Genomic DNA, 16330 nt, shown 5'->3' on the forward strand with positions numbered 1-16330 from the left:
AACATAGTGATGAACTCACCAGAGTTGGATTTCTGAGAGTTTGGTCTCCTGAAAACAGTACTTTCCTCGCATCGTGTCACCACTCTCCGGGACATATGAAAAATTTGTAAAGAGGAACGGCAGAATATTTCCGCTTGTGCGCTTCATAAAAGTCTTCCACAACTAAAACTGCGGTGCAGGGCTATAGTCAAGACATATCGAAATCACATCAAGGCAAAGAAATAGTGGCGCCGTAACTTCAAGTTCAAATTTGGACACTTTTATAAGATTCATCCCTTTGTACTTTGTATGCATATTAAGCTTGTCAAATTCTAGCGCCATGTCAAGTTTGATCAAGATAGTATGACTTTCGTTGATAGCGCATGTTAAATCCTTACAGCAAATACAAAACCAAACTTTGATGGACAGTAACTAAGGAACCAAAGATCTTCGGACCATAATATTTCATACGCCACCTAAACTCGTTAATGTTTACCACACACCAAGTTGGTTCAAGATGGGATAAGTTTTATCGGTCGCGTACGATATATACCATGTAGTCCATAAATCAATGAGTACTAGCAGTAATTAGACTCTGATTTGACTAACAAAGCAGCTAGTTAATTAGAGCAGCAGTTCCCGTGATTCAGTTCACACCATTAGTGATGAGGCTCTCATGTGAGGTGAAGTAGTCGTTTATGTAAATCCTGCTGCTTTTAATGGTAGTTAGTTGACAAGCAATGAATACAAAATTATCCGTAGAACTGTTTTTGTACTGCAAATGTGGTGGAAACATGACTATACTTAACAGTGGTGATGTTCAATTGTTTGGGGATAATTTTACAAACACTACACCGCCATCTCGGAAGATTCTTTGGAAAGATTCGTGATGTGGAACAACTAATTGCAGAACCTAAACTTTTTTTAAAATTTATTAACGAGAAAAGCGACAAGAATAATGCACTTACTGCCATTGTAAAATCAGATTCTTTTGCTGCACTATAGCTTCTTATTTGCGTACAATTACTTTTCCGAGCTTTAAATTTAGAACGATTTTATTTGGACGAAACTTACACCTTCAGATCTTTCGATACTCACTGGTTTCTCTACACTTCCTGGAAACTTTCCTGTGTACCAATCATTTGTACTGATTACAACACCATCTGGCACATAGAATTCTTCAAACACAAGCGATTCAAACATTAAAGATTTCCAGAACCATTTTTCTGTGACTATGTGCTGTGCCATATTCTGAAAAACTGCTCTGCCGGGTATTTTAGGAAATACCTTTTCATCTACAACCTGAAATTAAGATAAAACAAAAAAGGCCTTTACTCAACTAACTTTAAACTTCTATAATTATTCTAAGAAATGAAATACGACTAATCTTAAAAAATCAAATCATAGTCATGGTCACTACACTCAAATTATTTAATACCTACATATATAGAATTAAATGGTATGGGTCTACAACGATCTTGCTCAAGTCTGACTCAACTCGGAACGAAACCTTATCCCTCATTAATAAACTACATTCTCGAATACCCCCTCCCCTCAGAAAAAGTATAATGAAATATTGGATTATTACTCACATAGTAATGAACAAAATTGTTGATTTTTGACAAAATTGAAATTTTGTACATTCGTTCATCAGTAAATTTACGTTATTTGAGGGAACAGAAACAATACCTTCCTCATTAAAACCCCAATAGGCGGTATCCTAAACTAAACCACATGGTGTTAGAACTCATGAAAGGTTATGGTCAATTGCTCAGCATATAGGCTTCTTTTGGCATTGTTCCGGCTTTCTGGACTAGAGTTTGTTCTCTCTTAAGAGGCTCTATCACGGCGAAATTAAAGCACTACTAATTTTATAATAATTATGTGATACCTTCAAGTAAATGAAAGATAATCAAAGACTGGAACAAGAGCTCCTTAGACAATATTAATTTACATGAGGTACCGTTATCACGACTCACTTATCTGCTTTCGATTTCCAGCCATTTAGAAAATCGGCATTTATTTTCGCGTTTACAAATGGCTGCAAACGGAAAGCTACTAGGTGACTTGTGAAGACGATATTTTAATTTCGCAGTGATTAGGCCTGTTAATTCAAGTAACTCTCCAACTGCCTCATGATAGTGGGACAATACTGGAAATTCTGCAACCCTCATCAGGAATGGAATCCGGGACTATGCACACTAATTAACTCATCAACTCAGTCACTTTATGGTCTATGATACCCGGATGTTCAATGCCGCGTTCACAAAAGTTCTCCATCCACTTCTATCCATAGTCAACTGGATCCAGTTTCTACTTTGTATTCCCATTTCTACGAGATCCATCTTAACATTGTCCTCCCAGTTAAAACTTTGAAAGCGTTCCTGCCTCCTAAACTTGATGACCCTACCAATGTCTCGTAAACGGTAGGAATGATGCAGTTCCTCGTTATGAAGTTTCCGCCATTCCCATTCCTCATGGGTTCGAATATTCGTCTTAGGATCTTGTTCTCACAAACTATGTGGACTAATTAATCGACTACGTTCGAGCACCATAAAAATTATAAATCTACAAAACTAACGATCATGTCAAAAGTAAAAAGTAAACACGCTTGGATATCAATTTTTAACTGTGTTTTTCATACTAATTTGAAAATTCTGAGGGGGGGCGCGGTGGCTCAGTGGTAGAGCGTTTACCTCTGGTGCTTGGGGTCCCGGGTTCGATCCCAGCCCCCGCCAAGTGAACTTTGTGGTGGACAAACACCGTGCTCGTGGGTTTTCTCGGGGTTCTCCCGTTTCCTCCCACTTTCTTCATTCCACCATTTCCCTCATCTCTCATTATCACCGTCTCCTTTAGCCTAACCGGCATAACCGTGGGACGTAAAACTTAAAGATTTCATTTTCATTTTTGAAAATTCTGAATCCAATACAACTATTCTCAAACATGTCCGTCCATGACGTCACGAGAAAAAATACTTCAAAGTTCGAATATTTATATTTGCTTATATCCCAAATTTGAGATCACTTTTCTAGGCACACAATAAACGTCTATATTTAAAAATAGTTCAATTGGATTCAGTGTCCTAACTTAGTATATGTAAGAAAGCAAAATTAGAAATTTTATCCAAGGGACTCTTTTTCCTGGTGCCATGATCGTTAGATTTTTTTTTTTTTTGTCTCTAATACGTTAAAAGATGACAAATCTGGCATGCCTATAAACACAAACAAATAACTAAATCTATATTATACATTTTATGGGAAGTAACCTTACAAAGTAGTAGTAATTGAATTAAGAACTACGTACCAGGTGGGAACATTTAGAATTCACTCCAACTGCAACACCTCCGTTCTCCTCAACTATGTTAACCATCTTCAATATTTGCACATCAGTAAACCCACAGAAACTGATACGACACGAAGCAAACGTTTTTAATTTATACTCCATCTAAAATATAAAGGATCAATTCTGATACGAATAAATAAATAAAATAAAATAAAAAATAGTAGGTATAACAATTCACAGGGTGGTAAGAAATGATCTGGAGTTTGTTGCTTAACTTTCACAGTTCTATATGTAGAAGTTTTTCTGTGTGGTGTAAATATATATGTTTTCTTTTATGTTCCAGGTTGAAGCAGTTCCGCTAGAGGGCCAGCGAAACAAAAAAAATGGCGGATCGAGGTACACTTTCTTATTCAAGAGTGCTCGCAGGACTATTTATTCATGAAACAAACGTGTTGTGCAGACGCAAAGACCGTTTCATGTTCATTTCAAAACAAAGTGAGTTCCGTCTGATAAAACAGAACACTAACTGTACGAAAAGTTCATAAAGAAGAGTTATGGCCTCGGCCGAGTTTATATTCTCGGCCTGCCATTGTTCGGTCTCTAGAAAACATCACGGACAGACACAAAGAAGAACGACTGACATTCGTGAAAAGATGGAGCTGAAAATAACATATGGTTTTTTGATGTGGTCTACTTTCACCTTGATAGCATCGTGAACAGACAAAAATGTTAGTTTTTTAAGGCACGAAAATCCAAAAATATTCAACGAAAAAAATGTTACTTGTTCGAAGTCTCGAGACAAATGTTTCCGATCATAGTCTGATTGGACCTTCCCTGAGGAGACAATCAACAGGTGGGATAGCTGAAAATATTTTGTGACAGTCTCATCCCACATTTCCGAACGTAACTCCACTGGAAACTATCAGGTCACATCCTATCCGATTTTGCATCAGGAAAATCTGTGCCAAGGGTATGGTTTTCAAAGATTCAAAGATACTGTTAACTTCATAAGATCCCGATGACAACTTCAGGCAGTTCTAAGTTCTTCTTATAGGGGGCGCGGTGGCGCAAGAGCGCTTACGTCTGGTGCGTGGGGTCCGGAAGTGGTTGCATTCTACCACTCCTGATTTTAATAGAGAGATTAGAATGGAAATGGAACATATTCTATGGACGCTTAATCAATTCCAGAAAACCGCTTCTCGCAACCTGTTACCGTTTTAACTGTATTTTGATTAACTTGAACACTTAGTGTTTGCTTTCTCCTACTTCTGATTTTAGTAGAGATTAGATTGGGAATTGAATATATCTTTGTAACGCATAACTGATTACAGAGGCGGCACGGTGGCTAAGTGGTAGTGTGCTTAGCTCTGATGCGTGGGGTCCGTGGTTCGATACCCAGCCGAGTAAATTTGTGGTGGACAACATGATGTCCGTGGGTTTTCTCGAGATACTTCCGTTTCCTCTCACTTTCTCATTCCACTAATTCTTCCATCATCATTCACTTGCCTTAATCATCGGGTCCCTTAGCTTAAAGGACATATTTGTGGGACGTGTTAAACTGAAATATTACATTTCATTTCAGTGATTACAGGAAACCGCTTCTCGTTATTTATTACGAATTTTATTCCATGGCAATCAACGTTAAAACCAGAAGTAGTTGATTTGTGTCACTTCCGGTTTGAATAGAGGGTTAAGAGATAAGGTAGTATCTCTTTTTGAAACGCTAAAGTGATTCCAAGAAACCGAACCATTTCTCGCAGTTTTCATTTTTACTGTATGTACAATATCGAAACCAGAATTTTAGTGGATTTCTACCACTTTCGATTTTAATAGAGAGTTAAAGATGGAGACTTAATCTATCCTCGGGAAGGTTAATCGATTGCAGAAAACCACTCTTCTCTATCCATTATCGTTTTTGCTCTGTAGCGATCAACGTTAAAAACCGAAAGTGGTTAATTTCTACCATTTCCGTTTTGAATATGGGTTCCAAAAACTAACTCGTTTCCTAGCTTGACCAAATTTGGTGATCAAGTAGTCCTTGAGTTTTATTTTATTTACTTATTTTTTGTTTTGTTTCTCGGACGGTCGGATAGGGCAAACATATAAAGGAGTTTTGGTAAACTAAATACCTTAAAGCATGTTCTGTTTTTCAACACCTTATGTACAATATAACCTGAGTTACTGGCCTGATACCACGAATGTATACTATTTTTCATAATCGATACACACGGTACTTTTCCTCTCACATCTCTATGCCTCTACGTCCAATTGACATCTTCAGTTTATACACTTTCTTAGTTAATGTATGAGACCACCAGAGGCCATTAAGAACGAAAATGTTACACACCAATCAAATCTAAGAGATTACAAATTCAATATATATATATATATATATATATATATATATATATATATATATATATATATATATATATATATTACTGCCTTTAAAAAATAAATGTACCGTCAAGTTTGGTTTCGAAGGCAGCGACTCAAAATAAGAATTTCATAGCTGTTTTCTCTGTTGGGACAAGAAATTGGCAGACACACACACACACACACAACTTATTTATATATATATATATATATATATATATATATATATATATATATAGAGAGAGAGAGAGAGAGAGAGAGAGAGAAAGAGAGAGAGAGATAAACAAGCATGTATACATGTATATAATTAAGAAATTCATACATGACTATTTACATTTCTTTACATACAATGTACTTTGGATGTCTCAACGGTAATAAATTTGGAAGATTACTAGTTTACCATACAATTAAATATTACGTGTATATAATCTTAGCTAAAATACATATAACTTTCTATCTTCGTCGATTAAAGCTGCTTTGGATTATTCCTCCTGCTATAAAAATTAACTCTTTGAAGAGGTTATTCCTGAATAGTACATTGTTAGTCTAAAATACTGAAGACAGTTTTGATCATATTTGTGAAATTCATACGTATAGCAAAAGCAATTCTCACTCTAACTTATCAGTCTCAAGTGTCTCAAATTTTCAAGATTGATACTATTAAAATTCTACAATAGTAATAAAAACACATGAGCTCCGATCTCTAACTTTTGACTTCACATCTTTGATTTACGGTTATTTTTGATTTCACGTTTAACAAAGACAAATATTTTACAATATGTGTACTTTAAATAAATTATTTACATAGATCTTTTTCAATAAAGTTGATTTTTTAAATTATTGTTCAAAGCCTCTGTATTTTAATAAATCTTCTCCAAAATCAACACAAATGAATTGTGCTGCCATCTTTGGAGTTCTTTTAAACTATACGTTTGTGGACGTTTATATTTTTGTGGTCAATCCTTTCGACAATGAGATCTCGGAAACTACAGGCTCTAGAAAGATGACGTTTTCACTGATTGATTGCAAATTTTGCGTAGATTGTCCAGTCCTAATTGAATAGTTGAAAAACATTGCCACTATTTCTTTATTACATTTTTACCGGTACACTGGAAGCGTTGAAATTAAAAAAAAAACTAACGTATCATATCCTACACACTATACATTCCAGCACCACATATTTGTATACAGAGGTTGTATATCTCTCAGGCGTTTGTGTCATGGCCAAATTATAATGAAAAACGAAGGATAACCATTTCTACAATCTAGGTTGAATTTTTATTGTTTGCCCAATGAACACCATATATATATATCACTGACATTATAATTAATAGTGTCTGTAATGTGTTTTACGTATTACATACTGCATGCAAGAAGAAAGAAAACACTGATCATACATGAATTAAAAACTCCAACAGGAAATAATCTCAAATCTTGCAAACTGTGCGAGATATTAAAAAAGTATTTTAAAAAAAGCTCCCCTTTACGGAATCTCTTGCCGATTTTTTCTTTTATCAAGACGTCTTTCACTTGTGTCTGCAGAACCGGAGTTTGGAGGTGGCAAATGGGTCAACCGCCCCAGGCCCCGCGTTTAGAGCGGCCCCGCGTTCTGAGCATGTTTCATCCAAGAAGAAGATACGAAAGCACATTGCACACACACACACACACACACACACACACATATAGGAATTAAAGTCAAGCATCTGGGAAGTTGCTTATTGCGTTATCGGCTTTAGAAGTAGCGTGTCAGCGCTCGGCGATTTTTACCAGTATTCTGGCCCCGCACGTACCTAACGCCACCTCTGTGTGTCTGTAAAATTACATGTACAGATGTGAGGAATAACAAGGAGATTCATGCTCATATATGAATGAGGCGCTGTGTAGAGAGCGCAGGTTCAGCTAGTCTATCTATTAAAATGCTACAATAGCAATTAAAAGCGCCTGAGCTCTAACATATAACTTTGGCTTTCAAATCTTTCATTTACGGTTATGTGTGATTTCACGTTTAATAGAGACAAACATTTTAACTATGTGTACCTTAAATAAATTAGTTAACTAGATCTTTTTCATAAAGTTTATGATATGTGGACGTTTATATGTTTGTGGTCAATCCTCTCGACAATGAGATCTCGGAAACTACAGGCTCTAGAAAGATGACGTTTTCACTGATCGATTGCAAATTTTGCGAAGATTGTCCAGTTCTACTTGAATATTGAAAAAAACATGGCCATTATTTCTTTATTACATTTTTTAGGGTACACTGGAAAGGCTGAAATTAAAAAAAAAAACTAACGTATCATATCCTACGCGTTATACATTCCACCACCACAATGTTGTATATAGGGGTTGCATATCTCAGACGTTTATTTCATGGCCAAATAATAATGAAAAAGGAAGGATAACCATTTCTCCACTCTAAGATGAACCTTTATTTTTGGAGTATTTTGCCCAATGAACACTATATATAACTGCCATTATAATTAATTGTGTATCTAATGTATTTGTTTATTACATACTGCATGCAAGAAAAAAGAAAACACTTGTCATTCATGAATTAGAAACTCCAAGCGGATGTAGGCTCAAATCTTGCAAACGGTGCGATATTGAAAAAAAAAATCGATAAAATCTCCCCTTTATGATATGCCTTGCCAATATTTTTTCAAGACTTCTTTCATGTGTGTCTGTAAAAGAACATGTACAGATGTTGTGAGGAATGAGAAGGACATTTATGCTCATATGCAAATGATACGCTGTGTAGAGAGCGCAGGTTCAGCTAGTCTATATATTAAAATGCTAGTTTATATGTTTGTCGCCAATCCTTTCGACAATGAGATCTCGAAAACCACAAGTGCCAGAAACAAGCAGTTTTCACTGGTCGATTCCAATTTTTGTATAGATTGTCCAGTTCTCATTTAAATTTTCAAAAAACCGTATCGTTATTGTTCTATTCAACATTTTAGGGGGCGTTTTGAGCCCATAAGATTAACATTGTTGCAGGCCGAAACTACGGTGTTAGGCAACCAGTAGAGAAGTTGTGTATGGCGGGTTGACGGACATCGCAGGCGCTTTGCTTAAATATGAATAGCAAAACCTATTGTGTGCTGGAAATTTCAAAGGCCTGAAGAAACGCAATGAGGCGTACTCTGACGGATATGGATTTATTAGAAAAAATCAACTTGATATCGAGTTACTTTTGCAAATTTGCTAAAACTAACTCCAACATCTATAAATAGAAATTCACTTCTTTTGTGATTCTCCTATCCTTTACTTGAGTGAGTAAGGAGAGATGCACAGTGGGGAGGAGATTCATGGTTATAACACAATGATGCGCTGAGTAGACAGCGCAGGTTCAGCTAATATAAATAAAAATGGAAGTTATAACGTTTGTGACCCAATAATTCCGGAACCACACAACCGATCTCGATCAAATTTTCAACATTGATGAGGTCGGGGCCTGAGACAGTTTTTGTCATTTCACTTTGACGGTGCAACTTAGGGAGGGGGAGATATATAAAAATGATCGAAAATTACCGATATTAGTAAAAAAAATGAAATCTGAGTTTTACGTCCCATGGTTATGCCGGTTAGGCTAAAGGAGACGGTTACCGATGTTAGTGTCAAATCCGTAGTTGTTTGGGTCGCTCAAATGAACAGTGACTCTTCTGATGCCAGTTAATTCCAAATTTAGCTCCGGAACTTGGAGGAGGGGGAGATATATGATATAAAAATGATCAAAAATAACCGATATTAATGTCGAATCCATAGTTTTCGAGGTCGCTGAGACGAACAGTGACACTTCCGATGCAGTTTAAATCTATTAAGCCCTTTTTGTCCAAAATGAAAATTATTCTCCCCGTCCGAAGAACGGGTATTATGCTTGTTTAAAATAATAAGTTTACATGATATAGAATCGTAATTACGGTATTGGAAGTTATATTTTGATCTTCCTAAATATAAATTACTTTTTTCATTTACGGGAGCGCTTTCCACATAACCTGTGAGTATGCAGTATCATTTCCCCCCCCCTTTTTTTTAGTTTTTTCTTTAAACATTCTACCATCTGCAAATCTTGCGTTATAATATCACTAAGAGAACGTGTAAATAAAAAAAATCGATTATAACATTATATAATTAATGAATATACAAGATACCAATATAAGAAAGATATTCTTTCAGAAACTATGTTTAAATACTGATAAATTTCGGATCGACATGCAGATCAACACTTCTTAATTGCCCTTATGAAAAGATGGAGAATCTAGGAGTTGTCTTAACATTTTCAGTGGATCGACGTTTAAGGTAAGAACATTCTGTTAAATTTATTCCCCCTACTGAAATCTAACTGGAATCTACGGTCAGTGATTTCTCATTAACAGACGAGAAAAATGCTCCTGTTCGAAGAAACTCAGATTCAATTGAAGTTCTGATATCCATATGTTGTCTTTTTAGATATTATTGAAAAGCGACCAGAACTATTGAATATGCACATAATTTTAACAAGCTTACACATTAAACATTTTTAATTGCATTGCTACTTTGAAAAGTTGAATTGGAAGTAAAAAGCTAGAGTACCTAAGGTCGCGTTTTCAAGATCAGTACAAATCTCATCAACGCAACACCAGGAGTAACGAAATGTCACTACTTTCTCTGCGGAGGCATAAAACTAGTACTGTGTCAAATTCATTCACAGTCACAGACGTAAAACTGTGGAATAACTTTCCAGAAGATACTCGAAAGTCATCCTCGATGGCCACGTTTAAATTTCAACTAAAAAATTACTTCTTGTCTCAGGCTTACCAGCACGACTAAATCAATACTTATTTCGGTGCGTGTTTTATCTAACACATGGTCACTACTCTTATTATTATTATTTTTTAAATTTTGTACTTTTGTGTTTTCTTTTCAATCTTCTTGCCATACTCGGTTATTTATTAATTTTTTTTTTTTGGTCTTTTGTATTTTATTTTTATTTGTTAATGTTGACAATGTAATTATGTAATAGACCAAGTGGGAGATAAGGCGCAAGCCGTAACTCGGTCTTTAATAAACTGAAATTGAAATTTCTCTATAAATATTTAATTTCTACCAGTAGGTGGCAACTCTATAACTAGCTACCAGAGTTCACTCAGAAAACTGACGTGTAGAGCTCTGTAGCTCGTGGGCGCCGTTTTTAGAACGCCCGATATATATATATTGTCAATGAACGTAGATTTTATATATTATTTTCAAATTCATTTTTACTAAAAATATCAGAAGTTAATATTAAAAACAAACTATCTTTTGAATTGGCGTTGGATTTCAAAATTAAGAAATGCTGCAAACAAAATAATTTCTAAAGAGGATTTCATTATGTTTATGTTTTGCTTTTGTTTACATATGTGAAGTAATGATATAGACACGAGTCTGCACGTGTCGTCATTGTAACAACAAACATTGAGAAAATCTTAATTGTAAAATTTTTGTAAAATTTTGTTAACACGAACATATTTTAGGAGTTTATCAAAACTATTGAAATCGCAGACGTAGACTATTTGGAAATTTAATTCATTGAGAGACAATGGAGAAACCAATGGTTTCAGCAAAGAGATGAAACAACACGAAAATGAAGAAAGAGATGAGAACACAACATCGTTGTCTGGACGACGAAATAAAAAGGTTATGTTGAAAAGAATTGGGATCAGTTGCAGGGAGAAGGATCAGTTGGAAGCAGTTGATCAGTGCAGTGGATCGGTCGAATAGGATCAGTTGAATAGCAGTTGCTCGGAGTCCATGAGCAGTTCCAAGACGTCCAGAATCAGTGGAAGTTCTTTTCACTGTTAGCTCAGCGGAGTCACGGAGTCCAGAATCGAACTAGCATCCCAGATGGAAGACAATCCAATATAATCAGATCTCATATAAAGGTCAGCAGGTATGTGGTGTTTCATCTCTGTTGCTCTCAAACGAGGAAATTGCCAAAAAGGTCTATTAGTGTGATCTGATAGTTATTCACAAACTAATTCACGCATACACTACATTACACATAATAAACCGAAACTTGAAAATACATGATTTTAATAGTATGTGTTTATGTTCTCATTTAACTAACACCCTCTCACAATAACGTATCAAATTCTGTAATTCCCGTCTATTTCAGATAGTAGACGGAAGTAACTTACACGTGTCATAACGCAACTACATCCCAAGTTTAGGCACGACACGATGTCGAGTTGAGAATATATAAAATCTTATCCAATGTTAAGTAAAATTTTAAATTTCCATTTGTGTTGGACCATCTATCTCTACGTGATAGAAACTGTTGATCACGTTAACTTACAAAATTTTAATCACAAAACGTTGAGAAATCGCTACCAATAGAAAATCCGCAAGATTAAATAATACAGAATATAAATCTTGAGAACAAAATAGTGAAATGAGATCAGTAAAATAAACTTACCGCCACTTGTTTAGCGTCAAAACCAGGTTCAAATCTTTCTTCCCAACACTGGTGCACCCAATCTTCAGATATCACTGGTATTCCAAATGTAACAGCATAGCGGTATTTCTCTCCCCCAGGACAAGCTGCTATTAAGTGAGTCACTTCATGATCTATCTCTTTACGAACACTGCCTCCCATGTTATGAACTCGCCGTACAAGTCTTTCCTGTTAACAAATAATACATTATGAGTCCAAATCTTCTAGAATGGATCAACATCATAATTTCTATATCAGTGCTTTCCAATCTTTTCGTAATGGCGACACCCTATTTATACATATAATTTTACCCGACCCCCTAAACTGTTTTATTCGTCAATGTATTGTATCACTTTCATGTTCTTACAGAATTAAGAAGAGAAACACCTAATGCTATGATTGAAGGTTACTCGCACAAAATTGTAAAAATCAACATCTCGATCATGCAATTAATGCACTAACGAAATTTATTACCATTTTATTACAAGTTCTTCATTCATTTCATATTCTAAATCCATAACAACAATTTTGCGACACCCTTGACGCTACCACGTAACACCTAAGTTGGAAAGTTCTGTTCCATACTGTTCCCACAATATATTGCCTGGACATTATTTACTTAAAAGTAAAATTTATACGTAATTCTTTTATAAAAGCAAATGCCAGAAACATGCTAAAACTAATTGTTTTATGCCTAGGTAAAGTACACAGGTCTGCGATGGAAAAACTGTCTTAAATATAGTGATTTCTTGTTGAGTGAAGTTGAGTTGATTTTAACGTCCCGTTCAGCAACGAGGCTATATGAGACGTGGACCTACTGATTAACGTGGAATCCGAACCACATGTGCTCCCGGCGGGAATCGAACCCGGGCCTCCCACGCCAAAGGCGCGTACGGTAACCGCTTAGCCACGAAGGAGCTCAGTGATTTTTTGTATTTTTTGCGCTGATTACAGAAAAAATAATGAAAAAATGCCATCACGTACAGTTTGGTTGCAAATTACACGTTTAATTTATTTATTTTTGTTATTTGCTCTATTAATGTCTTTTATGTATGTCCGTAATTATTAAATAATCTATAAAATATCCCTGTTTAGTTTTGTTTACTTAAAAGGAAACAATATGCAAGGTTATAAGGTTATTTCAGTGAAGAGATCATTCATTGAACAGACAATGGTAAAACTAGCCAAATCCGGTTCAAACTGGATAGCTTTCCTCTGGTTGCTCAATCTTGTCTATCCCCTTGTTGTAAACAGTTTTATCGCGAACAAACAGGATCCTAACTACAAGTTTATTGTAGCCGACATGTTGGAAAACTTCAAGCAGTTGGGATGTAACATGAGCCTGAAAGTCCACTTTCTCCATGCACATCTTAACTATTTTCCAACAAATCTTGGTGCTGTCAGCGAGGAGCAAGGGAACAGATTATAAGATATTACAGAAATTGAAAAAAAAAGATATCAAGGAAGATGGAAGACAAATATGATAGCCGATTATTGTTGGACGTTGAAGATAGACGATCCACAACAAGCCCCCAACAGAAAAAGCTCTAAAAGAAGTTTTGTTGCAAAGCGTAAACGTTTCCGTAATGACTTATAACCATGATAACTATTTTGAATGTCTATGTTTACTTAATTTTTAGTGTTTTAATGCAGTAACATTGTATTGCTTGAAGTATTTATCCAATGCAACAGGAAAAAATGTTAAAAATAGCGTTTTTGCTACTTATTTCTAAGATACTACCAAATTTTGTGGGAAAACCTTACGTGATGGAGAAAAACTGATTTCATTTTCGAAATCAGCGCTAAAAAATGCATTTAAATAACCTATTATAATCAATTTTTAGAAAGTATTTTTTAGCAGACCTGTGCTATCGATATGGAGTGAAAGTAAAAGTGAATGAACAGTACAGTTACAACAGTTTCTGATTCTGTAAGTTTTTTTCAGAAACAAAATAGTATTCGGAGGAAAATAATTTTTTAAATATCATGAAATCTGATTCGAATTTTCTATGTTTTCTTAGTTCTATTTTACCAGTTTTATAGAAGTATGCATCATCTCTAATTCCGTGTCTCATACACTGGAAATTTTCCATGTGTACAAGAAGGAAAAATAATGGAAAATAAAATCGCATGCTTATTATGAAGTTTTCATTTTCTCTTCACGCAAATACGAATATGGATATAGTTATTTTGAAAACTCACGAGGCATAAAATATCATGAACTAAGTTTGCCTGAAATTATGTTTTTCTATTAGTTTCTTTTTCTGTGGGTATTTGCCTTTAATTTACTAGCGGATATGTGACCAATGTGCAATTATTATTATTTTCGTGTACTATGATAGTGTATGTGAATGACAGCAAAAATGCACAGATCAATAGAAATAAACATTTCGAAAATAAACCTGTTTTATAGTAACTGAAAAAAAAAATACCGAATTCGCTAGTATCTCTGAACTGAACACAAGACTAGTAAGTGAAATTGACGTAGAATGAAATGAAATTTGTTACCACAATTTCTATTCTGCGACTTGAGAAACCATTTCTGTTGAATTTAAAAAAAAAAAAAAAAAAAAACCTGTGTAAGAAACAAAGTTCTGAAGAACACAGAATTGAAATTTCTCAATATTAGCAGATAACAGATTGGCCTTTACGTTCAACCGATAGTTTTCTGTCCAGTATATTACACCAGGAGAACTACAGATTTGTGAGATGCAAAGTAATTTTAGCCCCGCAGGAAGATGATCAGAAAAATATACCAGTTTCAATGCAACTATAGAAAATATCTCAATTCTTTATAGGAAATATCAATCAGTGCTTTACATTGCAGCTAATAAAGGTCTAATGATAAACCAATACTCCATATTCAATCTAACAAAAAACCAAATAAAACATACAGTTACTTAATATATCGAAAATAAATGAATGCTTTTAGTTTTCAAGACTAAAGAAAACGGATGATAAGCGCAAGTAAACGGCAAGCCGAGGCGAACCGAACTCTCAAGGAAAGTACTTGGGCTCGAACGGGTAAATACGCACGAAAAGAAAAGCACGTGTAATGTTAGCATCCCGGAAGCAAACAGTGATGTCTCATTTTCTGCAGGATGGTGTAAACATCCGCAAGAACAGGGCAAAGTAGAGCACGTGACATAACTACAGGGCGTCTATGAAGTCTGACCCAGGCCATTCTAGCGGAAAGGGTTAGGTGGTTGGAAAAATCGGCGAACAAGTATCCCATTATTTTTAGGGGCACACATTTTCAATGAAAAATTATGTCCCAGGGTCCCTCGGAGGGTCCCAGACAGCCTCCAACCAAAATTTTCAAATGGTAAGAGGGTCAAGTAGTATATCGTTGGAAATATATTGTTAAAAAAAAAAAAAAAAAAAAAAAAAAAAAAAAAAAAAAAAAAAAAAAAAAAAAAAGCAAGTCTCGAGTTTCTACACTCACCCGGTACATAAAAGCCCTGTTCGGTATGCCACGTGCTCTACTTTGCCCTACTCTTGCGGACGTTTATACCATCTTGCAGAAAAACGAACATCCCTGTTTGCTTTCGGGGTGCTGACATTAGACATGCTTTTCTTTTTGTACGTATTCACTCGTTCGAGTCCAAGTACTTTCCTTGTCAGAAGCTTCCGGCCTGCAAAGCCGTGGAACACAGTCTATGTTGTCGAAAGCTCAGCCTCTCCGAGCATGGCCAATAAATACAGCTATCTTTATTCCTTACACGATGGGCTATTTGCCCACCAAATTTGGTTAGATTTGGCCAATAGTTTCCGAGAAATAAAGTACCACATACACAAATATACACCTAATGTGACACTATGAGCTCCGGTACGCTTACGCCGGGAGCTAAAAATTGTTAGAGGGAGAAAGTAAGAACAAACAGGGGAACCTCAATACAATCTATAGACACGATGTTGATCAGAAGCTCACATAGCCCGAGATCGGACCCAGGACTCCTTGCATCAGATGTGAGTTCTCAACCAGTTTAATTGGATCAGGAAATATAAAATTAATCGGAGGTGCGAATTAATACTTACTTCTAGATCATAATATACAGGGTGTTTCAAAACAACACCGACAGCGTTTGGCAGGTGACTCCTGACATCAAGATAAGACAAAAAGTATAGATTAACCTGAGTGCACAAATGCTTCCTTTCGGAGTTATAGGCTGCCGAAAACATGAAAAAAATGAGCTTTAAAGATCCATAGATCCGAAACTATGAGACCTACCGCAGTCAAGA

At 35.6% G+C, this 16330-nt stretch overlaps 1 protein-coding gene across 1 annotated transcript in view; it reads right to left on the bottom strand.

Annotated features, from left to right (window-relative positions):
- LOC145687915 (protein ECT2-like) overlaps positions 1-16330 on the bottom strand; it is a 47373-nt gene that overhangs the window by 13741 nt on the left and 17302 nt on the right. Inside the window, exons 5-7 of the mRNA XM_081761472.1 lie at positions 12071-12277; positions 3283-3423; positions 1078-1281 (exon numbers count right to left, since the gene is read on the bottom strand). Coding sequence (XP_081617598.1) covers positions 1078-1281; positions 3283-3423; positions 12071-12277 — 552 coding nt within the window. The remainder of the gene's footprint in view (positions 1-1077; positions 1282-3282; positions 3424-12070; positions 12278-16330) is intronic.

This window comes from Thermobia domestica, chromosome 6, assembly GCF_964235325.1.
Source record: "Thermobia domestica chromosome 6, izTheDome1.hap1.1, whole genome shotgun sequence".
Lineage (NCBI taxonomy): Eukaryota > Metazoa > Arthropoda > Insecta > Zygentoma > Lepismatidae > Thermobia > Thermobia domestica.